Source organism: Hetaerina americana, unplaced genomic scaffold (genome assembly GCF_022747635.1).
Source record: "Hetaerina americana unplaced genomic scaffold, ioHetAmer1.1.p SCAF_37, whole genome shotgun sequence".
Taxonomy (NCBI): domain Eukaryota; kingdom Metazoa; phylum Arthropoda; class Insecta; order Odonata; family Calopterygidae; genus Hetaerina; species Hetaerina americana.
In genome coordinates this window covers 719,161-745,505 of record NW_027286952.1, presented here as the reverse complement: position 1 = coordinate 745,505, position 26,345 = coordinate 719,161, and the positions used below count along the sequence as shown (strand labels likewise).

Genomic DNA, 26,345 nt, shown 5'->3' with positions numbered 1-26,345 from the left:
ATTCATGATTTGTTCTAAAACCTGCTGATACTCCTTCCTCATCAATCCATTTAAAACTTCTATATTCCATTTCCTAACCCGTCAGCCCTACCTTAGTTTTTGAAACGGACGCTACATTTCATGACAACTACATTTTGGTCATAGTCCACTTCTGATGTCTTCCTCTCTTTATATTATGAGGAATTTAACAATCAAATCATATACAATATATTGATCTGGTGTTCCTTTCCCAGCTAGGAATTACTTTCAAACTAAAGGGTAAAGGCCTCGTAACTCATTTCCCTTTAGTGCAAAATAGGTGGGGCACTGTGTTGCCCAGGGTTCAAAATATTTCGTTTGATTTGCCTATGCCTTGGTTATATATATTTTTTCTGCTTGCTTCATGCAAAAAATGGTATATCAATGGAAAAAATCTGTAAAAGGTAGCATTGAGAGGCTAGACTTAAGAAGGCCATTACGCTTGTGCAGACATGGGTGTGAGGCACCTGCATGTGGGCCTATCCACCATGGGCTAGGGGTCTGTGACTGCTCTCCAAGAGCAAGCTAGGGCAATTCGTGCTCTATTATTATATTCCTTTTTTTGAGTTTCTTGAGAAATAGCCATATCTAATGCTGGTTTAGTTATATTTCTGGTTTTTATGAACATACAAATGCCACTCATTGATTGTATGCCTATAATGTATCAAATGCGTAAAAGAGATTCTCTCAGTGATGAGAAGGTAATTATTCTGTAAGCCAATCTAATAACATGTCTTCCTGTGATATACAGGTACATGTAAGAACAGAATTTTGGAGATATTAATGGAAATGCTATTTATTTGGTTTTTTCTATCATGTTTATGAATAAATCAGAGGAGGAACATTGCAATGTCCACACCAGATTTTAGGAAGAGCTAGATTGGGAGTGAATATGGAATTGCAGTAAGGTGGGAAGGTTTGAGTGGATGTATTGCACGAATACATTTGGGAACCAGGGTTCTGCTGTTGCTTTCATTACTATTGTCACTTCAAATGATGTTTCTTCCCTTCTCCAAATTGCAGAGTCCCCTTGAAGGAGAGAGCCCTCCCCATGGAATCCCTTCTAAACAACACGAGGCGCCCTCTCTAATGAACTACCTGTCTCTCTCATTTTGACTCTTTATGGTGCAAGCGTTCAAATGTGAAAATTGAGTCAAAATATTTTTATTCTGAATATTGAATAGATTCCCTAAATGTGGATCCAAGTTCCCCTCTGCCTTTCACTCTGCTCAAATATGCTGCAATGCTTACTCTGGAGAATGCAGACTTGCCGGGGAAGGGTACGTGTGTCAAGGAGAAGGCCCAAGGCGAGAGCACTGCTCTCATCTCCGGGATGCAGTGCTGTGCTTTCGAGAAGGGGGTTGGGGTACCACAGGAATTCTGGGAAGGGTTTGAGAGATTTGGGTGCGGCACTCACCTTTGATATGCTAAGTCTCTGCATAGCAGGAAACTGATGAGAGCCAGTGGTGTCGGTGATTTGTAATGTGCAAATGTTCTTGTTACAGCTGATCACCTTTAAAGAGAAAAAAATACACTCTGTTGGTATTCATAGGTACATACACGACAATGCAGAATGCACAAGGACAAATGACAGTAAATTTAAAGATTCAAGCTGATGAGACAGATTACCAGTCTAGTAAAACTTTGCTTGACTGATTAATGACCCATGTGATTCATGTTTGTTTTTTCGCATGCGCCCCAAACACTAAACAAAATGCCCTGAAGGGTAGAAATACGGTGGATATAAAATTAAGCCATGCATGACATCATGGAAGTTCTAAATATACAAAATGAAAAATAACATTGTAGTTAACACAATTTGTGGAAGACTCCAGTTTTTCTTTATAAATGTGCTGCACATACTATGTAGTTCATTAGCAGTCCTTGAGGTTCATATAAATATTTCATCTAGGTCGGTGGTTCCCAAAGTGGGTGCTAAACCCCCCCCCCCCCCCCCCCCGCGGGGCAGTGCTCTAGTCTATGGGGGTGAAAAGAGGCAAGGGGCCAAAGGGGCCTGACAATGTGACATTTGCAAAGGCTCAGTAATCTTTCTTTTTCCTCTGTTTTTAAGCTTCATTTTTAAAGTTTATGTTGTTTCCCCGCATCTGGAAATAATTTAAACCATGTGTTTCCTTACATTTTAAAGTATGAATGGTTGAAAAATATTTCCAAGCCTTTCTTGCACAAGGGAAACTTTTGAAGGGGTTTAATCTTATTTGGTCTATTGTTGGCACAACTTCATGACACGGAGTACTTCGGCAGTAAGGCTCAATGTGAGTAGAATGGGTGTGAATCCAGAGAGGAATCAACTCATCTGATAAGTAATTAATGGTAAATAACTTCAAAATAACATGTAATATGTATACATTTGAAATTATACCGCAAGCACATGAATATTTTGTTTTGATGTTTTTCATATGATTACCAGTAATTTTATTTTAAAAAGCAACCACTTAAAGATTAAATCATTGTCTTATCATTAACTCTATAATTAATTACATATAATCTATTTAGTTAATATATATTAAATTTTATTTCAACAAAATTTAATATTTAAACCTGAATTGTAGAAATAGAAAGGCAGGAAATGACTCATCAAAGAAGAAATGTAGGCAGTATAGTGCGGATTATCTTAAGTACCGATTTATGGAGTCCCTTGTAAACAAACACATGACTATGTGCTTACAATGCAAAAGGATGTTTTCAAATAAGGCGGTGAAACATTCCAGACTAATTAACCACTTTTGGAAGGCACTTCTGGACAAGACAAGAAAAGACTTTAACATTTTTTCAGTCACTTTGCAACAGAGTGCAAAAGCACCCAACACTTTCAAGTATGTTGTTTAATGCTTCAAAACATATCACTGATGGTTTGCGTGCAATATTTCACTATTAATTGCCAAATCTGGAAAACCATTGGTGAAGATCTCATCTTACCGGCAGTGAGTCAAGTCCCGAGTACTTTTCTGCTTCAGCTGCCATATGATATAATAAAAATTATTCCCCTAAGCAACTCTTCAGTTCACGATGAATAGATGAAGTGGCTGAAAGTCTGGAAGATATATTGTGCAGCGAAGAGTCAAATTTGCCAGCTGATGAAGCTGTGTTCTGGCTTATGTATGCTTTATTAAAGATGAAAATTTACCTCAAGAGATTTTGTTTGTAAGGCAATTATTTGACACTAAAGGGGAGTCAATATTTCGTTCCGTGGGGCAGCTCTTCAGGGACGAACAAATTCCACTTTCTAACATACTTGCTTTTGCAACGGACAGAGCTCCATCAATGACTGGTCGTCACCATGGTTTTATTGCATACTTGAGAAAATATGTACCGAATATTTTTGCTATTCATTATGTTATTCAATAACAATATCTAGTCGCTAAAATACTGAGTGATCACCTTCATAAGTCATTGAGCATTGTAGTTACTGTGGGTAACAAAATCAAAGCCCATGCTCTCAATGATCGACTCTTTTTAGAGTTGTGTGATGAGAACAACAAAGATTTCAAACATTTGTCACTACCCACAGAAGTTTATTGGCTATCAAAAGGCAATTGAATAAGGTACTTCCATAATATTGTGTAGTTTTTTGTGGAGGAAGATGCTGTTCTCAGCAACAACCTTAAAGAGATTAGGAGTGACGTTGCGTTTTTGTTTGAGCTATTTTCAAAGTTCAATTAAATGAATTTAAAATTGCAGGAAAATGATACTACCCTTATGAATACAAAATGTATGGTGACTGTGTTTATTTCCAAGTTGATTTTATTTAAGTGCAACATAAGTAGATCACCGCGAGCTTTATCAATTTTCTTTCCTGATTAAGCTAAAAGGGAAAGCTGGTATGGGTGATGATGTGTTTGAGAGTCTTTTGTGACCATCTAGCCACCTTGCATAAAAATATGACGCAGCAATTTGAGGATCTTCTTTTGTTGGAAATTCCAGACTGGGTGATAAATCCGCCTGTATATATTGAAGAAGTTGGAGTATTAATGGAAGAATTTATTCAACTACAAACTGACGTTGAATTGAAACCAAAGTTTAAGATATATTATCAAGAGTTTTGGTTACACAAGGTTTCCAATTATTGTCCTGCATTATGGATGGTGGTTAAAAAACTCCTCCTGGCATTTCCAACTTCATATTTGATGGAACGTGGTTTCAGTGCAGTCATTTAGCTTATTTCCAAGCATGGAAACAGACTTCAGGCTTGTGAACGTGGTGATGTGACATTAAACTAGATGTTAGAAAACTGGTATCAGGTCATAAAGCTCATCCATCGCATTACATATTTATTTGACGGAAATATGTTATTAAATTAGGTAATAGAATCTTCTTAAGTGACTTCTAGACCATGAAAAACTATAATCAATACTCACTTAATTGTTTAACTAATTTTAGCCAAACATGATTGGTTATTCTATTTTTATAAATTGAAATTGTTCATCAAAAATATAATTGCTTAATTTGATTCAAAAAATGACATGTTAACTTCCAAAAAAAAGGTTTTTTGAAAATATTTGTTTTGATAATTTATTTTTATGCAAAAAGTATATTCTCACCTAAGTTCCTTCGATTTTGTACAGTCTTTTGCATAAATGTGATATGAAAACTATACATCTATTGGATTGTAAATAAACATTTGATTAGTTATTTAAAAAAAATCAATTATTTCAATGTTCCTCATTTAGATATTTTGTTTTATGATTTTGATTATCATTTTAAAGCTATCGATTGGGGGGCGCAGGGTATATGTTAATGGATCCAAGGTGGCTGGAAAAAGTTTGGGAAACACTGATCTAGGTCCTCCTCTAGTTTTAAATCATTTAATCCATGTGACACTATTTTGATATTACACAGAGAGTGGCATTGGTTATTGAAAGAGATTAAAGCATTTAACCCAATTATATCTTTCAAAATGTTTCACAATCACAATAGATAATGTACCAATGTCCTTGATCAGCCAATGAGAAGACTAACTTAAGTGCCTATCAACTCACTTCCAGCCAGGAGGGGAGGAATTTCACTTGTTGTATACCATGTCCTTTTTTCTTTACTGATGTGATTATAAGTGGGATACCAGTGGTGATGATATTTTCTCCTGGTAGGGTCACCAATGTCTGATAAGTCAAATGGTCGGACCAAAATGAGCGGAAGTCAGTGCAGCATCTGTTCTTCAGTGAGACAGCTGCCAAAGCGTCTGACATCAGTGGGTAGGTCATTGAGTGATGGTGTCACGTTTAAAACTGTATTGAGGAAGGCGATGGGAAACCAACTCAGTAATTATTCTCAAGACTTAATGATGGACGGAGCAATTTGAGGATCTTCTTTTGTTGGAAATTCAAGACTGGGTGATAAATCCACCTGTATATATTGAAGAAGTTGGAGTATTAGAGGAAGAATCATTTGGGCTATAGAGACTGGACAATATAGAGAATATGAGTCCTGGCAACTATGAAACCTGGCCCAATTGGCCGTGTGTCATGCCGGGCACGGGGTCTTGGGAGACAAGGCTACCGCGGTTGTCATCCCATGAAATCCTTGCCAAGTAAAAGCAGCAGAAGATGAAGAAAGGGACCTAAATAGCAAAATCAACAGAATCAGCATGGGAGACACAGAAGGGGAAGGAACTAGTTAGTATAGGGATTGGGAATGTTCGGACAGTGTTGAGGATCGGGAAATTAGAAAATATAAAGTGAAAAATGGAGAGAGAAAAAATAAATATTTTAGGGCTGAGTGATATGAGATAGTGGGGATAGCAAGCAATATTGAACAAAGAGCACAGTAAATATACAGCAGATGGATTGTCATTAGTAGAAGTAAAAGCTGAACTAGCAAGCTTGTTCATTTCTAAGGTCATAAGACCCCAAGCCACTATCGGGAGGAAGAAATTAACAGGACGAACGATCAATAAGAGGATATAATTTCAGGATGTTCCTGAAAGGAGACATTTAATATTAATAGTGGATTGGAACCAGACTGTAGGGAAAGGTAGAGATGGTAGTGAGGTAGGGAACTATGGTTTAGGGTCGAGAAATGACGGTGAGGAGAAAGCAATAGCAGGAAATGGGTTAATTATAAGGAACCCTTGGTTTAGGCAACACAATAGGCATAGGCTTGCATAGAATATTCCGTGGGATTTAGAAAGATATCTGTTAGACAGTATGTATTATGGTTGGGCACAGATTTAGGAACAACATGATTGGGTGCACAGTAATCTGGGAACAGATTCAGATCATAATTTAGTTATAATAAGGTGTAACCTCTGGTACAAAAAGATCAAACAGGGAAGATGGTTTTGGAAATGGAATGTAGAAGCAGTAACTGGAACGACAAGAAAGAAGGCTTTAGAGAGCGTCATGAATGAGAAAAGGGAGCGTATCAAAAAATGGATATCAAAAGCCTCAAAAGAAGCAATGGAAATAGGAAAAAGGGAGAGGAAACATGGGATACAGATGAAATGACTAAAAAGATAAATGAGGGAAGGAAATGAAAAAATAATAGCACAGAGTATTGAACAATAAACTCAGGTGGGAACAAAATAGGATGAAAGGATCATGGTGGAGGACTCATGGCAAGGATATGAAAAGGTTACATTGTCGCACTGTACACGAAGGTGAAATCAATGACAGGAAAGAAGAAGGCAAAATGAATGCAAACAACCAAAGGTGTCAGGGAAATCATTAATCAAAACAGGAAAGATTCATGAGAGATGGAAGAAATAATTGAAGAACTATATGGTAAAGGCCAGAAAGTTCAGACATAGAAAGAGAACATGAGGTAGATTAGGATAGCTTAGGTCCAGGCTTCCCTGATGGCTAGATAGAAAGGACATCAAAGGAAATGATATCAAATAAGGCAGCAGAGGTAGATGAAATTCCTGGATAACTACTTTTGGATTTAGGCAAATTTGAATGGAAAAGATTTTATGTAATTATTTGTAGCATATATGAGGGAGGAATTGGGCTGGATGATTTTGTCAGGTCAATGTTAGGTTCCTCCTCCAAAAAAGGTAAAGACAGACATATGTGAGGACTATCGAACAATAAGTTTGATTTGCCATGCAACTAAAGTAGTTCTCAAGATCATCAGCAAAAATTTGAGGAGCAGGGCAAGTGATTACTTAGGGGATTTAGGGATGATCAGTTAGGGTTCAGGAAGGGAAGAGGCATGTGTGGTGCCAAAGCAGTAATGGGGAGAGGAACATTGATTACAATCACGATGTATTCGTTTATTTCTTATATTTTGGGATAGCATTTGATGGAGTGAATTGGGAAAGACTAATGAGTATATGCAGAAAATAGGAATAGATAGGAGGAATAGAAGGCTAATCTGTAACCTCTACATGCCTCAGACTACTCAGGTGCGAGTGGGGAACGGAGAGTCCGGATGGGCAGTGCTAGGAAGAGGTGTAAGGCAGGGCTGCCCATTGTCACCGTCGCTGTTCAACCTGTATGCAGAGGAAATGATTAAAGAGGCATGGGAAGAACTGCAGGTAGGAATGAAAGTGGGCGGGGAATTCGTAAAATCAATTAGGTTTGCTGATGAACAAGCTTTAGTTTGTCAGTCAGGCAAGGGGTTGCAAGCATTTTCTGAGACATTGGAAAATCAGTGCACTAGGCATGGGATGAGAATCAACATTAATAAAACAAAGATAATGGGGTTTTTAAGAAAGAGGAAGGATACACTAAGCATTAAAGTAGTAGGGCAAACCTAGAGCAGGTGGAAAATTTTACTTATTTTGGAAGTGTTTAGCACCACAATGGTCAAAGTAGTAGTGGCAGAAGCTTGTTATTTAACTCTTTATCCTTTTTCTACTTAATTCTACATTTACATTATTCCATTTCCTTCTCTCTTCTGTCTTTTGAATTATATTGTCTGCCAGACATTGTTTCCTCGTTCTTTTCTTGTTTACAGTTCCTATAGCTTTGTATGAGGCTTATGATATCCCTTTTTTGATATGTTCCCATATTTCTTCTCTGGTACCAAGCTCCCAGTCCTCACTCATGATTTTCTTATGCTCAGCATTTCCTCTTATATGCTCACCAAAACTATCAATGCAACATTTATCAAAAGACGTGTAGATGCGTACAAAATTGTCTCTACCCTGAAGAAAATATAAAATCCGTAATGTACGCGCATGCGCTCATTCCTGAACAAAGCTCTCTCGTTTACTCCCACTACAAGAGTTAACCGTGCGACCATCTTTAATTACACCTTTAAGTTTGGCAGAAATTAGCAATGGAAAGTATTTTGTTATTCCAAACCGTCGATGAAACTTACACCCAAGTCAATTAACTATGCGCTCCTTACATTGAGATATCCATCATCTCATTAACCATAATCTTCTTCCCCCGAATCGCTCCGCAGATATCTTTATTAATCTTCTTCTTTCCAAAGTCTCGGCTCCTTCTTTTCTTTGCTCTCGAAATCCAAACTTGATCCCCTCCACTTGAGTACGCATCATTTAAATGAACTTACTAGCAGTTCTAACCTGGTCATCACTTCGGTCGGGAACACCTCCACTCTACACCCGCTGCCACACATTGCACACTAAGACGCTCCCTCCCATACTCACTCACTCTTCACTCGCGCTGCTCGCCGCATCTTCGATAGCCCAAACCCCCCGCACACATTCCTTCACCTCCAACGCTCTCCTCCGCCGCGGTTACCTCAAGTCCCTGCTCAATAAAAACAGTCATCCTCAGCCACATTCACCCGTCCAAACATCCACAAGACATCACTTCACACACCCTCTCCATTTACACAACATACTTCCTAGGAATTCAGTTCCTCAGACATTACCTATCTCCAAGATCTCTTCCCCATCTTGACTAACCACAAAACAACGGCACACATATTACCTGACTGTCCCTCGGTTGCTTATAAATCACCCGCCAATGTACATATCTGACACATTACAATCCACCAAGCCTTTATCCAAGCCCTCTGCCATCCAGGAATCCGCACCAGTGCCTTGTGACGGACCGAAACCAGTCCCCCCCCCACCGCCCCCCTCTCCGCTTTCCAACTCTCTCCCGTCCCACTCTATTCCCACATTCACATCCCGCTACACAACCTACCCTCTTCTTAATCGCAGATTCTGTCCCTCCTCCTACAGTGCACCACGCCCCGCACCAACGATCATTTCAAGCCTTCTCCTGCATTAGTTTCTTTACCTTAACATGACTCCCTCCACAATGCCTTCCTTAAAGAATGTTTCAATTTGTCTATTATTGCCTCCCTCCCCCCCTAACAATGCATTGCTAAACGCCAACGCCTTTGCCCGCTAGTGGGTCCTTCCCCTCGACCCCCACCCCTGTCGATCACCCCCTAACACCTCCCCCACCCTTCCCCTTCGGCCCGCGCCTGCCTCCTTCCCTGCCGGCCCATCACCCGGATATACCCACGGTCCTCTTCCTTCCGTTGAGAGAGGTGCCACCGAAATATTCAAACAGATACGTGAATGCCCTTGTTGTGACAGGGAAACTAGAAAATATGAGTTGAGAGATTGAGAGAGATGTTTGAGTGAGAATGTGATAGGTTAGAGTTTGAAGTACTATCGGAGCAATTATTACGTATAGAAGTCGGAGGGTAAAAGAGCGAGCGAGGGGTGGCAGTGACGTCGAACGAAAAGGTAGAAAGAATCGTGGTAAACAAGCGAATGATGGAATTCGTATAATGAGGAGGGTGAACCAACTATCGTGGTCATCGTTCAAGTCTTCACGCCGCAATCCAAGCAATCTTGGGAGTGGATGTGGTGCTCGCGATCAGTTGGGGTCGCGGGTGCTCCTGGAGCATTTGATAGCGATGCTTGGGGATCTGCGGGGGGCGAAGGGAGTGGTTGGAGTGAGCTGTCGTTTGGTCAGTGCTTCCTTTATTCATTGTCTCAGATATTCTCTTCATTCTTCTGCTCTTCCCCTCCCCTCTCCTTGCTTCAAAATCTAAAACTACTCCATCCAAGTGCTTTACTCCTGTTGGTATCCCTTTCCCTTTAATTTTTTCATCTCTTAATTGAAAGTTACACTTCGTTATCATTGAATTGTGATCCGAATCCGGATACACTCATGGGAAACAGTGCGAAATGTTGACGCTTATCTTCAGGATTTCGTCACTTGAAATTACAATTTGTTGGCTTTTAAATCTTGTTTCGGGAGGCCATTTTCAAATATGCACCGTTTTTGCCCTAATTCCCTTCTACCCCCCCACCCCCCCACCCCCCCACCCCCCACCCCCACCCCCCCACTCCCTCCCCACCCCCCGCACGCATTCCACCTCCTCATCGCTATCGAGAGCTTCCCTCCTTCCACGCACCCTCCACCCTCGCGATCATTTCATCTCACCTATCCCATACTCTCTCCTCTTCTTCCCCTCGGGTCAGGGTCCGACCCAAGCCCTCTCCATGCACCTGGGCCCTGCGATAGCGAAACTCAGCCCACGGCATGGGCTCGGGATTGGACGTTCGGCCCGGCCCGTATGAGCTCACGCATGCGCATTTCAGCTCCTAATCCAGTCAATGGGCCACATTACCACTAGATTGACCGGGGGCGCTTGTATTTCAACTAATATGATTCTTTCACTGAAATAGTCCACGCTACCTCGTCTGCGGTACGGATACCACGGCACTAGGGATGCCCAACCCCCCTCGCAGCTGGCGCTTCGATAATCCCCGTCAATAGGAAGAGGCACTCGGGTCCGATTTCGCGACAGAGTTTCTTCCCCCTCCCTTGTGCAAATGTCGCATTCATGCTGGAGTTCAATGACCCCTTCACCCTCATCGCCTTCCCCCCAACCCTCATCATAACCTTTCACTCTCCCTGAGTGATCTCGTAATTAGGGTGGTCCCCGCTTCCCAAGTGCCCTTTTCCGAGGGTCGGCGTCCTTTTCGTGGCGTAGGGCCATCCAAAGTGTGCCGAAGTGCCTCTCACGCTTCGTGTGCGTGAGTTACGCGCATGAGTTACGTGAAGAGGGAAAAGACGTCATGCATTTTGATATTTTTGACAATTTAGTGCCCTGCAAGCCACCGCTAGGGTGTGTAAATACGCCAGACTAATTTGGACCCGAATAGGACCATACCGCGGTCGAACTTATCCCTTATCGTTCGCGGAAAAAATACATCTTAAATCTATCTGTTCTACACATGATCTCTCTAATTTCATTTAAATGGTCTCTCCTACCGTAGTACGATGGGAGTAATAATACATTTTCAACATCACTGCTAAAGAAACGTCCTTCCAATTTGTGCAAAAGATTTAATCTGTAAATTTAACCTTCGCTCCATTAAAAGATTCCCGGCCTAGCTGCTCTAATATTTTGAATACGCTTATAAGTTTATCTTAACAACGTTCTACAAATCTAGCTCCTCTGCGCTGCACGCGATCCAATACGGCAATTAATCCAACTTCGTGAGGATACCATCTACACTGGCAGCATGTTCTAAATGAGGCCTAACCAGCGAATGATAGCATTTCTCTTTGACATTTTCATCACATTTACCTAGAACTCTTCTAATAAACCCGAAATTGTTGTTAGCTTGTCAATTTATTCCCCGTAATATGTGTTTCACTCAGGAGAGATCGTGAATGAGGGTAACGCCTAAGTATTTAATTGAGTCTACGCATTGTATATCGGTGTTACCAAAGCAGTAGGCGTTCGAGAGGGAATTGCTCTTTTTCCAAAAATTTATTACTACGCACTTTTTTAAGTTTAATTCTAATTGCCAAGTGTCGCACTAATGCATTAAGGTTATATGATAAAGCTGCTGTGTCCTCTTAGGATCACCGATGTCACGGTAAACCACTGCATCGTCGGCAAATAAACGTATCTTGCTAGGAGTAAATGTCGTGTACATATAGTCGGAATAAAAGAGGTGCGATGACACTTTTCTGGGGAACACCTCAAGTAACTTCGACTGCATTTGAGCTATGAATACTCTTCATATCCGACCATTCAAATACTCTTTAATTCAACCCCAGATATTTTTGTCTATGCCATGTGCTTCTAGCTTTGTTAGTAGTTTACTATGAGGTACTTTGTCGAAGGCTTTCTTAAAATCTAGAAAAATCGCATTCACTGGAACAATGCTCTCTTCAGAAATAAGGATATCATGAACAAAAAGCGCAAGTGGTGTCTTGCAGTATTTACCCTTTCGAAAACCGCGTTGATTTTTCATCAACAAATGATTATCGAGGTTTCTCACGATCGAACTAGCAACTAAATGTTCTATAATTTGCACGAAATGGATGTCAGGGAAATAGGTCTGCAATTGCTCGTAACCTCCTCGTCTCCGTTTTTAAATGTTGTTGTCACGTTTGTCGTTTTCCAATCTCTGGAAACCTGGTGATCTACCAGGGACGTCTTAAATATGATTTCTAGATACCCAACGCTAGATCCTTAAATATACGAGCGGGTATTTCATCGATCCCGGAGGATTTATTAGGTTTAATATTTTTCCCAGCGTTCTATTAAATTAAATGAGATATAAATTTTATGCATCGGTTGGCGAGAACAAATTGGTGAGCGATCGGAGACATTGAATGGAAGAAGAGAAAATGGAGGAAAACAATACTTTGAAAGAAAGAATTCAATAAGTTAACCTTTTCCACACCTTTGGTTATTCTTTCGCCCTTATCATTTTTGAGTGAATTAACTGCTGACTTATTTCTCTGCACCTCTCTGAGGTATGACCAAAACTCTTTCGGATTCTTTTTCTAATTTTCCGCTAGTCTTTTTCTTTTAAATTTGCTCAACGCTTTCCGAAATTTCTTCTTGGTATTCGCCCTAGGCATCTTTCTGTCGGTATGTATATCACCCCATAATTTACCATCTTGGTTCCGAGTTATCTTTTATAAATTTACTGGGAATGAACTTGTTGACTGCTGAGCGTGTGCTCTCAAGGAAGTAATTCCTCGTATTCTCAGTATCTCGGTGATTGCTATCCTTATTAAGCACGTATTCTAGGCTTTTATAGTGCCCTTCTTTAAACAAGTACATTTTTCTTTTAGGCTTCTTATTTCTGACCCCATGTAGCAAAAACTTAGCATTTACTGCCCTGTAGTCACTAATTCCTTTTATAGTTTCTAGAGTTATGACTTTTTCGGGTATATACGTTGCTAAGTAATCAGGAATGTTATCGCCCATAGTTGGTGAAGTGACAAGTTGATTCGATGAGTTCGACCGAAAAGAATTCAATGGCGATTCGCAGATGTATTTGTCTTTTCCGCCCGTTTTTAAACTGTATGTGCTCCAGTCTATAGATGGGACACTGAAATCTCCACCGATCATAACGTCGCGATCATTGTGTTGGATGATAAATCTTTGATTTGCAGATTGCAAATCAAACCAACCATGCCGAAACATGCGAACGCGCATACCGAAATTCTTTTGGATTAATGACTTTCAAGTGAGCATCAAACGCTTTCCAAATCATTACCCAGAAATACCTCAGCCCTGCTGACGCAAGAATTGTTTCCAGCAAAAAAGACACCGCTCCCGATTCTATTTGGTCTGTCACTTCTGTTAATGGAATTGGATTTCGGGAATATTTCACCGTCCACAATATCAGTGGATATCCAGCTTTCTGTCCCAATAATTATATGTCCATGCCTGTGCTTTGAATAAGGTGATGATATTCTGCGACTTTGTTTTTTAAACTTCGGCAATTTACTACCAACACAGATAATATTGCCTTGACATTACGGTTTTTTGAATTTTTAACGAGGATCGTCTTCTTATTAATATTGAATCCCTTATAAAATTTTCCTGGCTCACACCCCCATGGTCTGTCCTCTCCCGCAATGGGACGTCTGATGTTTCTGCTGCCTATCACAAAAATTCCCCCCTTCCCACTCTGACGGTCCCTTCTGGGTAGTGCTCTCACAGGGGCGGAGGTAAGGGCTGCAGATACCGCTGGGCTATGCTCCGATAGCACCTGAGAGTACTTCTTGGGGACGGGGATGAGGTTTGCCTTCGCATCTCCCCTCACACGCCGCAGCGTCAATGTTCCCCCGCAACTACGAGAGATATTTATTAATATTGATTCTCATCCCTTATCTATCGTAATGAATTTCCAATTCACTCAGCAATGCTTGCAACCTCTTTGCCGATTGACAAACTAAAGCGTCAGCAAACCTAAAAGGGAAAAAGAGTGTTGTTAAGTAATATTCATAGAATATCTTTTCTGTGAGTTCTTCTATTCTTCTACGACATAGGTGTAATATTTCCAATTTATATACATTATTTATCTTGGTCTAATGACAAGGAAAACTTAACGATAACTGACCTTTTAAACTTTTCAAGTGTCTCTCGCTAGTTATGCGTCAATCGAATGATCACCGTTGGAATCGCCAAACAGAATTAATTATCAGTTAGTAATAATGTTTTATTTGGAAATGTAATATGGCTGCACAGAAACATTTTGCGACAGCGGATTTCGATAAGTTTCCGACGAATTTTACATGAATCATTGTTTTTCCTGCAAAGGATTATCACTCTTTGCCTTCCGACAGGTACGTATTGTCGGTATTGCGTACCTCAGGCCCGTACTGAGAGCGAGCGAGTTCCCACGAAGCGAGCAGCCTTTACTCGCTTCGTGGGAACGAAAGGACTCCCGTACGAGAGTCCTTAATGCGCTCTTTGTCGAAGGGAGTCTGCGCGAAGAAAGCAATGATCGGCCCAGAGTTCCCTTCGTTTCGGTTGCTAAAACAAGGGAAGTCTTCGACAGCGAAGGGTGCGCTTTCTCCCACCCTCGGAAGGCGCGGTCACGTCAAGCGAGTGCGAAGAAGGCAACCTTAGGGAGGCAACGCTCGGTACGGGCCTTAATTAAATTAAGGGGAAGGAAATGCGATAGCGGTTAATACGTTTTTTAGTAATTGAAGGGATTTAATAACCGCGAAAAAAATTGCAGACTTGGAAAAGGAAAACACATATCCACTGGCCCATTCCATTTCATTGGGAATTACTGGGTTGGGTAATTTAATTTAATTTAAAGGAGATAGAGCATCGACATGCCAGCTACGCGTATTTTCATTATATTTCCTCTGTTTGTAGTTTAAGGCCCACTTCATCAAATTTTGATGATAACATAGGGGCTTAGTCTGTTGAATTTTTATAGAAATTGACATCGAAGGTTTTGTACGCGGTCTTAGGGCAATGGGGGAGAACAACTAGAAGAAATGCGGATTAACTGTATAGAAATACTCCTGTCATTATAACGAAAAACTAATTTCATGTGGTCTAGTATCGAGCGGAGGTCTTAAAATGATAGCCCCTTATCAAAAACAGCCACAATCGCCATTTAAAAATTGAAGCATTCCGGACTCTTCCGAGCTCTGCAACGTTTAAAAAATTAATGAGAACTTCATAGAGTGCTTCAAAGACCACGTTACTCACATTGTGTCTGTTTACGAATTACGGATGAATGGGTATTACGATATTTTTCATCACTGAATCCTAAATGCTGCCCTAAAAGGACACATTGACGCTTGCCATCACGAACCAACCTCCTTGAAGCTAATTCTGCACTGAAGTACATGGTATCGTGGACGCTCGGTTTATTCACTATACTTCCGAATTCTAATATCCCTTTTCAAGAACTATCAATATTTTTATTTGTAGGGGCCACTAAAATAATTTCTTTGTATAAGACTTGCATATCTTGGTTCCCCGATGTATTGTTTCTTGCTCAATAGGATTATTAATCGGATTAACGTTTTACAAGTAATTACTTGATTTGCTGGCATTCCACGTGAAAGGTAGCAAGTACACCTACTCAAATTCATTCGATAATTTTGCTACCTACAAATTCAAGTGTAATGATATTGAATTCTAAACTAACCGATGTACGAGCTGCAAGCACAAATTGTTCCCACTCTTTGAGGTCAAGATTAAATGTTCATTGATGTTTTCAAACAATCTACAGGTTCTTTTTGCCCACAGAAATATTGCTCATTTCTGTGGGCAACCAACTTGCTAATATTTGCGTCCACAATGTACATTTGTGTTCACAATGCAAATTTTTTGCGAAATTTGATTCGAATATTTGTTATATCCATTTCCAAATTTTTATAGCGACTGTTTTCAATCAAACTGCAATAGATTTAATAGATTCTAAATGAAGTTAATTTATTGGAATTCAAAATGTAAGAATATCTCAATATAATCTTTAAAAATACAAAAGATAACCACATTGCAATAATAATTTAGCGAATATTCCCTTGACTCTGTCCACAAAACTCAACGTTACGTCCAAAACAACAGTTAATTCCGCACACTCCACGCATTCTCCCTCGCCAAACATTCTCCCCTCTATCACAGTCTTCAACATCTCACTGCAGATCAATACGCCCATAATCCATTTTTCCTATCTCCTTAGGATTTCTCCCAACAATCCACTCTCTTCCCCTCTCACCCCACATAGCACTTCCTCTTTTGTTTTCCTTTATGTGCACTTCACCTTCTCCGCAGCCAAAATTTCAAAAGCCCCCAATCTACGTCTATCCTCCTGCTTCAATGACCATGTTTCGGTGCTGTACATGACTACGCTCAATGTCAAAACTTTTGACGAGTCTTTTCTCTTTTCTTAACATCCTTACTCAACGTCCCTGTCATCAACTCCCTCCTCCTTGTGAAAGCCTCTTTGCCTAGCGCAATTCTTCTCCTTACGTCCCTACCACTTTGACCGTGTTGGTCCAAAACACTACCGAGATACGTAAACTGTTCTACCTGCTCTAGTTTTTGCTATTCCTATTTTAATGTTAAGCTTAGCCTTTTTCTTTCTAGAAAATCGCATAACCTCTGTTTCATTAATATTGATTCTCATCCCATACCTGTCGCACTGAATTTCCAATGCACCCAGCAGTGCTTGCAACCCTTTCGCTGACTGACAAACTAGGGCTTGGTCATCAGCGAACCTAACTGATTTTACGAATTCCTATTATTCCCTTTCATTCCTACCTCCAGTTCTTCCCATAATGCCTCTCTTTAATCATTTCCTTTGCATACAGGTTGAACAGCAACGGTGATAATGGGCAACCCTGCCTTACACCTCTTTCTATCACTGCCCATCCGGACTCCCCGTTCCCCGCTCGCTCCTGAGACACATTTCACAGGTTGCAGATTAGCCTCATGTCCCACCAATTCCTTTTCTCCGCAACACATTCAATAATTTTTTCCCAATCCACTATATCAAGCGCCTTTTCTAAGTCAACGAAACAGATAAATACATATACACCCTGATTTTATTCTATGTTCCTGTCTATTAGTGACCCCATTACGGCTATGACATCGCGCGTACCTCTCCCCTTTCGGAACCCAAACTGATCATCCCCTAAGTAATCACTTGCCCTGCTCTCCTATTCTTTTGTTGATGATTCTTAGAACTACTTTAGCAGCGTGCGAAATAAAACTTATTCTTCCGTCTTTCCTACAAACAGCTGGAATATATTTTTTGGAAAATAAACATAACGGTGATCTGACGAACGTTTCCGGCCATCAGATCTAACTACCCTCGTAAAAGCTATGAGGGTAGTTTGAAAGGTCCTCGGAATCAGCCCCCCCTTTGTCAGCGCTGGTGCAACAAGTATTCCGCGTAGTAATAGGCGATCCTTGTAATGAGTAAACACGTAAAGCACCAGTGCTCTGGGAAGGGATTTGTGGCGCGGACGCCTTTCTGTTGTCGTTCCTAAGTGGAGATGGACAACATTGAGATTATGAAGAAGGAAAAATTGAGATTCGTGCGTTTATTAAATTTTTTGTAAAGAAAGGTATGAAAGCAAAGGAAATTCATGCCGAATCTCAGAACACCCTGGGGGATTCTGCTCCTTCGTATTCGACTGTTTCCAAGAGGACGAACGAGTTTAAGTTTGATCGGGACAGCTTGGATGATAATCCGCCCAGTGGTCGGCAAACTTTTCCAATGTCTTAGAAATTCTTGCAAAAGTGCATAAAATGGCCACGGAGGATCGCATATTAAGGAATGAATTACTCCATGAAAATTCTTCCTCTTACCTTTTCCTCTACACTGAAGTACTTAGTTCCGCGGATTATTGTCTAACTCCACGGACTCATTTGATTTCAATTCCCTTTACACTTTGATATATCGCAATCAAGTATCCCTGGAACTAAGTTACCTTCATTCAAGCCATATTCTCCTTCTATTCTAAGATTACTGGCCTCACGTCCTTACTTTATAGTTAGTTCCTCAATGTATTCCTTACATCTCTCTTGAATCGTCCTCAGTTCAAATAATCATTTCCCTTACGTATATTCGATTAATCTCACGGATTTTTTCTTTTTATTTTCTGACGGTATTTTCACCTTTCGGCGTTGAGCACCAATGTCACCCTTCCTTTGTAAACTTTCAAAATCTTCGAACTGCATCTTCCATCAATCTCTTTTTGCTCTATTTTTTCACCCCCTCAGTATGCTGTTTAACTCTTTATACTTCCTTCTACGTACCACTTGATTTAAAATGAAAGAAGTAACTTTGTACTTAATCCATGGCCTTCCGCGACGTCTATCTGAAAAGGATCCATGCTGCTTCGGGGAATTACCGTCGCGTGAGTGTGTTGATGGTCAACTATTTCTCCCCCAGTCCTAGAGGCGTTTTTAGGTTGAAGTGATCGGCTTCATTTTTTTCAGGTTAAAGATTTGTATTTCCGTCATGCATCTGTACATTGAAAGAAGTTTAAAACTTGAATTTAAAATACAATTACATTACAGAAAGAGATTTTGCCACTTTATATATATATATATATATATATATATATATATACTATATATATATATACATATATATTTCCCTCCCCGGACTACAACCTTGACGTGGTGGAAGGGCCAGTGCGTTCCGATGCGACCCTAGAGCTGTGCTGGCGGGAGTAATAATAATTGCTCCTGGTAGGGTCACCCATGCCAGATAGGTCGAAGGTTAGGAGCCAGGTAGTCCACGCAGAGTCTGGTCCTCAGTGAGGCGGCTGCAATGGCGTCTGACGCCAGAGGGGCGGCAAATAAGTGATGGTGTCACGTTAAAAACACTATTGAGGAAGGCAACGGGAAGCCACCTCCATTATCATTCCCAAGATAAGTATGATGGTCACTAAACAGATTTTGAGTCCTGGCAACTACGGGGCTCGGCCCAATCGGCCGTGTGTCGTGCCCGGCAGCGGGGGAGGCAAGGCTTCCGCGGTCGTCATTCCACGAAACCCTTGCAAGGGAAAACCAGCAGCAGCAAGACAGAAGACGCAGGGGAAGAAGACCAACTTAGTTAGAATAGGAAAGTGGAATGTTAGGACAATGATGAGGATAGGGAAATTGGAGAATGATAAGCGAGAGATGGAAAGGGGAAAAATAGATATTTTAGGTCTATGCAAGGTGAGATGGAAGGATGGCGGGGATTACTAGAGTGATTATTATAGAATAATATACGGCGGCGGGGACGAAAGCCAACGAGGGGTTGCCATAGTATTAAATAAGGGGTAGGAAGAAGCGTAGCCAACATAAAACAGGTAACGGATAGACTATTACTAGTAGAGATAAAAGCAGAACCAACGAACTTGATTATTATTCAAGTGTACATGACACCGAGGAACCATATAGAGGAAGATATCGATAGGATATCCGATCAATTAGAGGACATAATCGCGTGTGTTCCTGCAGGGAAATATTTGATAGTGATGGGTGTTTGGAATGCGACGGTAGGCGGGGGAAGAGATGGTGATGAGGTGGGGGACTACGGTTTAGGCACGAGGAATGACCGCGGGGAGAATACAGTTGAGTTCTGCAGGAGACAGGGGTTAGTCATCACCAACACTTGGTTTAGACACCACAAAAGACGCAGGTATACATGGAAAATGCCAGGTGACTCAGAGGGGTATCAGCTAGATTATATCCTGGTTAGACACAGGTTTAGGAACAGTGTGATAAATTCGCACAGTTTCCCGGGAGCGGATGCGGACTCTGATCACAATTTAGTTGTTATGAAATGTAGCGTCCGTTTCAAAAAGATAAGGCAGGGGCGGCGAGTCAGAAAATGGAATGTAGAAGCACTACATGGTTTGAAAAGGAAGGAGTACAAACATGCGGTAGAGGAAATCATGGAGGATGGTAAAGAGCTAAGTACTATCGAAGAAATATGGGAAAGTATCAAGAAAGGGTTGTCTAAAGTCGCAAAAGACACTATTGGAACCGTTAACGCTAAAAGGACTAGGATACCATGGATAACGGATGAGTTGATTACAAAGATGGATGAGCGGCGAAAATGGAAGAATGTAAATACAGAATTAGGCAAAATGAAGTACAAAGAATTGAACAATAAATTGAGGCGGGCAACAAATAAAGCAAAAGAAGCATGGTGGAAGACACAGAGCGAGGATATGGTAAGGCGCTGTACAGCAAAGTTAAATCGTTATCGGGAAGTAAGAAAGGAATAGCTATGCTAACAGTTAGAGATAAGGCGGGTAAGGTAATAGTTGACGCAGGAAAGATCCAAGATAGATGGAAGGAGTATATAGAAGAACTGTAGAGTAAAGAGCTTTGACCAACAAAGTTAGACATAGAAAAGGAACATGACGTAGAGAAAGATAGCTTAGCTCCGGGCATACTCGACGATGAGATAGAAAGGGCATTAAGGGAGATGAAACAAAATAAGGCCGTAGGGGTGGATAACATTACCGCGGAACTATTGAAATGTATAGGAAACTGTGGGAGGAAGAGGCTATATGAGCTGATTCGTAGTATTTATGAGGAAGGAATCTGGCCGGAAGACTTTGTGAGATCAGTGTTAGTTCCTATAGCGAAAAAGGTAAAGGCTACATCATGTGAGGACTACAGGACAATACGTTTGATATCCCACGCAGCTTAAGTTGTTCTAAGGATCATAAATAAAAGGATAGAGAATAGAGCAAATGATTACTTAGGGGATGACCAGTTTGGGTTTAGGAAGGGGAGAGGTACGCGTGAGGCCATTGCAGTAATGAGATTATTAATTGAGAGGAATATAGAATGCAACCAGGAGGTATTTGCCTGTTTCGCAGATTTCGAAAAAGCGTTTGATTGAGTGAATTGGGGAAATTTAATGAGTATATTCCGAAAAATAGGAATAGAGTGGAGGGATAGGAGGCTAATTCGCAACCTGTACATGTCTCAGACTGCTCAGGTGCGAGTGGGGAACGGGGAGTCCGGATGGGCAGGGTTAGGAAGAGGTGTAACGTAGGGTTGCCCATTTTCACCGTTGCTTTTCAACCTGTATGCAGAGGAAATGATCAAAGAGGCATGGGAAGAACTGGAGGTAGGAATGAAAGTGGGCGGGGAATTCGTAAAATCAGTTAGGTTCGCTGATGACCAAGCCCTAGTTTGTCAGTCAGTCAAAGGGTTGCAAACACTGCTGGGTGCATTGGAAATTCAGTGTGACAGGTATGGGATGAGAATCAATATTAATAAAACAAAGGTTATGCAATTTTCTAGAAAGGGAAAGGCTAAGCTAAACATTAAAATAGGAGGGCAAAAACTAGAGCAGATAGAACAGTTTACGTATCTCGGTAGTGTTTTGGACCAACACGGTCAAAGTAGTAGGGACGTAAGGCGAAGAATTGCGCTAGGCAAAGAGGCTTTCTCACGGAGGAGGGAGTTAATGAGAGGGACGTTGAGTTAAGGATATTAAGAAAAGACTCATAAAAACTTTGTTATGGAGCGTAGCTATGTACGGCGGGGAAACGTGGTGATTGAAGCAGCAAGATAGACGTAGACTAGAGGCTTTTGAAATGTGGGTGTGGAGAAGAATGGAGAAGGTGAAGTGGACAGAGAAGAAAACAAATGAGGAAGTACTTAGTATTGTGGGCGAAGAGAGGGGTTTGTTGGGAGAAATCCTATGGAGGCAGGAAAAGTGGATGAAGGGTGTGTTGACCGGCAGTGGGATGTTGAAGACTGTGATAGAGGGGAGAATGCTGGGCAAAAGTGGAAAGGGAAGGAACAGGATAGGGATGTTGGACGGGATGAAGGGAGGAAGAAAGTACTCAGAGATAAAGAGGGACCTGATATAGAGTAGGAAACTGGATTTTGTGTTTTTTTAGGAGTCATATAATATTTATTTAGTAGCTGTGTCCATCCAAAAACCTACCTTAACCGGTAGATTACCTAATAATAATAATTATATAGATCACGAGGCCCTCTGGTGCTCCATGGTCGTGCATCTGATGGACCTTCCTGTTTGGCCGATGTAGTACTTCCCACGTGTGCACATATACGACTTTGTACCTGAGATCAGGGATTCGGTCCTTCGGCTTAGGGATTATGTCGCCGATTTTTCTTCCTGTGGAGAACATAGTTGTTGCATCATGTTCCTGTAAGAGCTTACTTATCTTTTCAGCTGTTCCAATGGCATACAGGATGGTAGCATGGCATGTCGTTGGCTTTTTATTTTTCCGGCTTCTCCTCGCTCTGTTTCTTGGCCAGAATCCCTTATCCCTTACGTCGGAACTGTTTCCTGTGTGTTGCCCTTTGGTGCTTCGAATTCTGCCTCAGGAACTCATCGTTTGGCATGATAAGTACGTTCAGCAGAAGGAAAACCAAAAATCCATCACTTCGCACTTTTGAAAATTTAATTCTAATAGTGAAGTGTCGCACCAGCGAGCACATGAATATGAGTACATGTCCCCCCCCCCTGGGATTGTCAGGCAGCCCTGGCCTGCCTGACAATCGCTTCCTCTGGGACCGCAATCCATATTCGGGCGCGTCTTGCAGCGTTCGCTTCCGGAGAGACGGCCTTCGACATGGACGGCTGTGACGGACCAATTTCTTTCATGGACGCATTCGAAGTGGGCCAATTCCATGATTTCGCACCCAACATTCGTCGTCGAAAAAGATCGAGTCTAATTCCTCGATGTACGAGGGCTGTCGATTTAAGTAACTTTCGTTTGGGTCTAGCATGACGGTGGGTAATAGTGTTAGAGCCACCATCTCGGTGTCTAAACGTCCCTCTGTGCGTGTCGGGCTGTGGTAGTGTAAGCGGACTATGATTCTTTTTACTTTGCTCCCTCTGCCAACTTTTAAAATATGCGCTGCAATAGAAAATCCCGCGAGTTGTGAAATGCGATCTGTTATTACGTTTTTAGTGGCAAAAAACTAACACAAACCAATTCAAATTCATGGGCAAATTTGTTGAAGTGTGTACGGAGACGGATTAATGAGTGGAGGAGGCAGTGGTGTATTCTCAGTTTAAAAATGACCACAGCACCAATGTTCACGACGAGGACATCGCAGTGGTTGACCTAGCCTCGTACCAAATGAACTGACCGTGACAATCAACGAAAGTTTTCGTGAAAATGGCCGATTTACGATTACGGCAGATCTCTCGCTAGACGTAGTGGATTGCAACACTGAGCTTTGACAGCGTTGCAGAATTGCTTGCTGGTGTAAACAAGTGGCTTAAATGCAAGGCGGCGGCAGATTTATTCAGAGACGGAATTGAAAACCTTGTGTGTCGTTGTGATGAATGCCTCAAATTGAATTGTGACTGTGTAGAAAAATAGTTTAAAAGTGTGCTTTTGAAAGTCATGTGATAAAACCCTGTCTTTTCACTGGGTGAATATTTTATTTCAAAACTTAATTAACTTTCTTGGCAGGTGTCGTATGTTCCTTCTTGGAGAAATGATTGCGCGACCAGAGGGGGGATTCCCCTCCCCGGGGACGTCTTGGCCCCTCCCCTCCCTCCCTCCACCCAGTCACTCACCTGCCGATAGGTGTCCTCGATGGTGGGGATGTAGGACTCCCGGAAAGTGCCCTTGACGAAGCGCAGCACCAGGGAGCTCTTGCCCACGCCGCCCGCCCCGAACACCACCACGCGGTAGTCGTTGCTCTGCTCCGGCATCCTGCCGCTCACCACGTTGCTGGTGGCGCCGGGCGCCTCCTCACCCCCCCCTGCAGAAAGGAAGGAGCGCTCTGGTGAGAGGATGTTCGTTGACTCTTCGATGCTGTCGCATGCACGTCGGGAGACGCCGCTCCAGCATTTTTGAAAGGTGCGTAAATACAGGGAAAGTTGCATATGAACTATTTATTGATGAAATACTCATTCATAAAATTGAGAAGTGTAGGTAATTGAGAAACAACCGATTGGGCTTATTTTTGCATCAATGTGGATGAAATCTCTGCTGTATGTCACCATTGAGGGTAACAGGCAGGTAACTCTGTATTTACTGATTAAATATACTGTGTAGTATTACTCTCTGAATTTTCAGAAACATTAGAATTACTATTCGCCAATAAATCTGTCATCAGATATTTTTCCCGTTTTCCACACTTCTATTCCAACCACATATTTCCCGTCACAAGTAGTGGTCAACTTCCACTCCAATCACAAGTCTTTGCAAGTAGCGGGGGGCGGTGGGTCGGACTCCCACCGGGGTCGTGGCCCCCGGCTGGAGGCGGGTCCAGTTGGAGCGGCGCATGGAGCTGGAACTGCGTATCGAATGTCGCCCCATTTCACGTGATTCGCGACAAAACAAAGGCGACCTTGGACGAGTCACTCTCGGCGCGGGCCTCCCTTTAATCCTCGTGTCGCCGTTTAGCGATGTCTTCTTACCTGAATTCACCCAATATATATAACACATGATTTGATGTGATTCTCGATTTTTTTTTGGTTAACCATTCCCCCAATTAATTGAATTGGGCAGATTGCAATCGCCCTCGACAGCAAAGGGTTATAGTGCTTGGTGAAGAGTTCGGATATATGGCCGTCGAGTTTTGAAAGCAGATATGTATTGCAGTCAAGAGATCTGAAGAATGAACATTTAAATGAGATGCTATGGTTATATTCCTTGGCTTAAAACCAAATAATTTCTATACCGTTGTCGTAGCACTCACAATGTTAACTACTGAGTTGTGAGTTGACTGCGATGAGCTGACTCCTTGATTTGGTAAATCAGCTCTCCCTTTCCGTTGCCGATGAAACATTTCGGGAAAACCTTTCTGCCTGTGTGTGACCAAACATTCATTACTAATACTACCTTATGTGCTCTCAAAAAATGTGTTTTGTATCCGATCTTATATTTCTGTGCCTTTGCAATTTAATGTGATAAAATGTAGACCTGCAATATATATTTAGAGTTCTGCTACCTTGGGAGTGTAATGACAAGAGACAACGGATGCACCTCTGCAGTGAAGAGAAGGCGGAGAGCCTTGACGAAGAAGGCACACGTGAAAATGAAAAGAGTCTTTTTGGTAACAAACGCATGAAATTGGAAACTCCTTTGCAAGAGCGTTTATTTGGAGCACATTTTAATTATGGATTCGAAACTTGGACATTGGGAAAGAAGGCTCGGTTGGAAGCGATGGAAATGTGGATTAGGAGAGGAATAGAAGGAACAAGATGGACGGACAAGAAAAGCAGCACAGAGACGTATCGAGAGAAAGTGACGAACTTTAAGAAATGAGATGGAGGTAAGGAAAAGTGAATTTGTTGGACATGTTCTGAGACATAACAATTTCAAATAAGAGGAAATTGAGGAATAGGAAGGCCAAGACAGGAATTTATAGTTAATATGAAAAGTACTGTGAGAGTAAACAGTTACAATGAACAGAAAAGAACGGCGATGGAGAGAAAGAGAGAGAGAGGGAGAGGGGGAGGGGGAGAGGGGGAGGGGGAGGGGGAGGGGGAGGGGGAGAGGGGGAGGGGGAGAGAGGGAGGGAGAGAGAGAGGGAGGGAGAGAGAGAGGGAGGGAGAGTACGGTATCGATTGATCGACAAACCTTAGTTTGTCGATCAATCGATACCGTATCAAGTGGATCGGGAGTTGAGCTTAGATGGACACAGAGTTTGATGACAAAAGATGTTTTAATATTAATTCCTTAATGCTCTTTCTGTTCGGTTTAATAAAAACAACATTAATGTGTTAGGAGAGAAAAAACTCACTGGCCACTGGTGCCGTCCATTATTTCAATGTTTGTCATGTTCTCCGGCGAAGAAGTCACGGAGATACGACGTCTGTACAATCAATACGCAAACTGGTGCAATATGGCGGCTTTGACGCGGAATATAGCCCCGCCCACTGGCGGCGCTAGTTGCCTGAGACCCAATGGCAGATCGTCGAGCTGTGCGTATGATGCCGGTTATGTTATTTTCATTCGTCCTTGTTTCTACCATTGCTCTAAAATGGAAATTTGCGAAATCACGGAGCAACGAATCAACATCAAGTTTTTTGTTGAAGTGCGGTAGAAGTTACCAAGAAATGACTGAAATGTTGACTGCAGCTGTTTACGGTGATAATGCTCGGAGGAAAACATCCGTTTTAAAATGGATTAAGCGTTTTAAAGATGGGCGACAGGATGGCACGGATGACGCAA

The 26,345-nt window shown here is 41.8% G+C and overlaps 1 protein-coding gene across 2 annotated transcripts in view; it reads right to left on the bottom strand.

Annotated features, from left to right (window-relative positions):
- The window catches only part of LOC139691536 (GTP-binding protein Di-Ras2), a 169,445-nt gene that overhangs the window by 9,447 nt on the left and 133,653 nt on the right, over positions 1 to 26,345 (bottom strand). For both annotated transcript variants that reach the window (XM_071589407.1, XM_071589406.1), the window contains exons 2-3: positions 23,738 to 23,925; positions 1,436 to 1,531 (exon numbers count right to left, since the gene is read on the bottom strand). In XM_071589407.1, coding sequence (XP_071445508.1) covers positions 1,436 to 1,531; positions 23,738 to 23,875 — 234 coding nt within the window. In that variant the 5' untranslated portion in view covers positions 23,876 to 23,925. The remainder of the gene's footprint in view (positions 1 to 1,435; positions 1,532 to 23,737; positions 23,926 to 26,345) is intronic.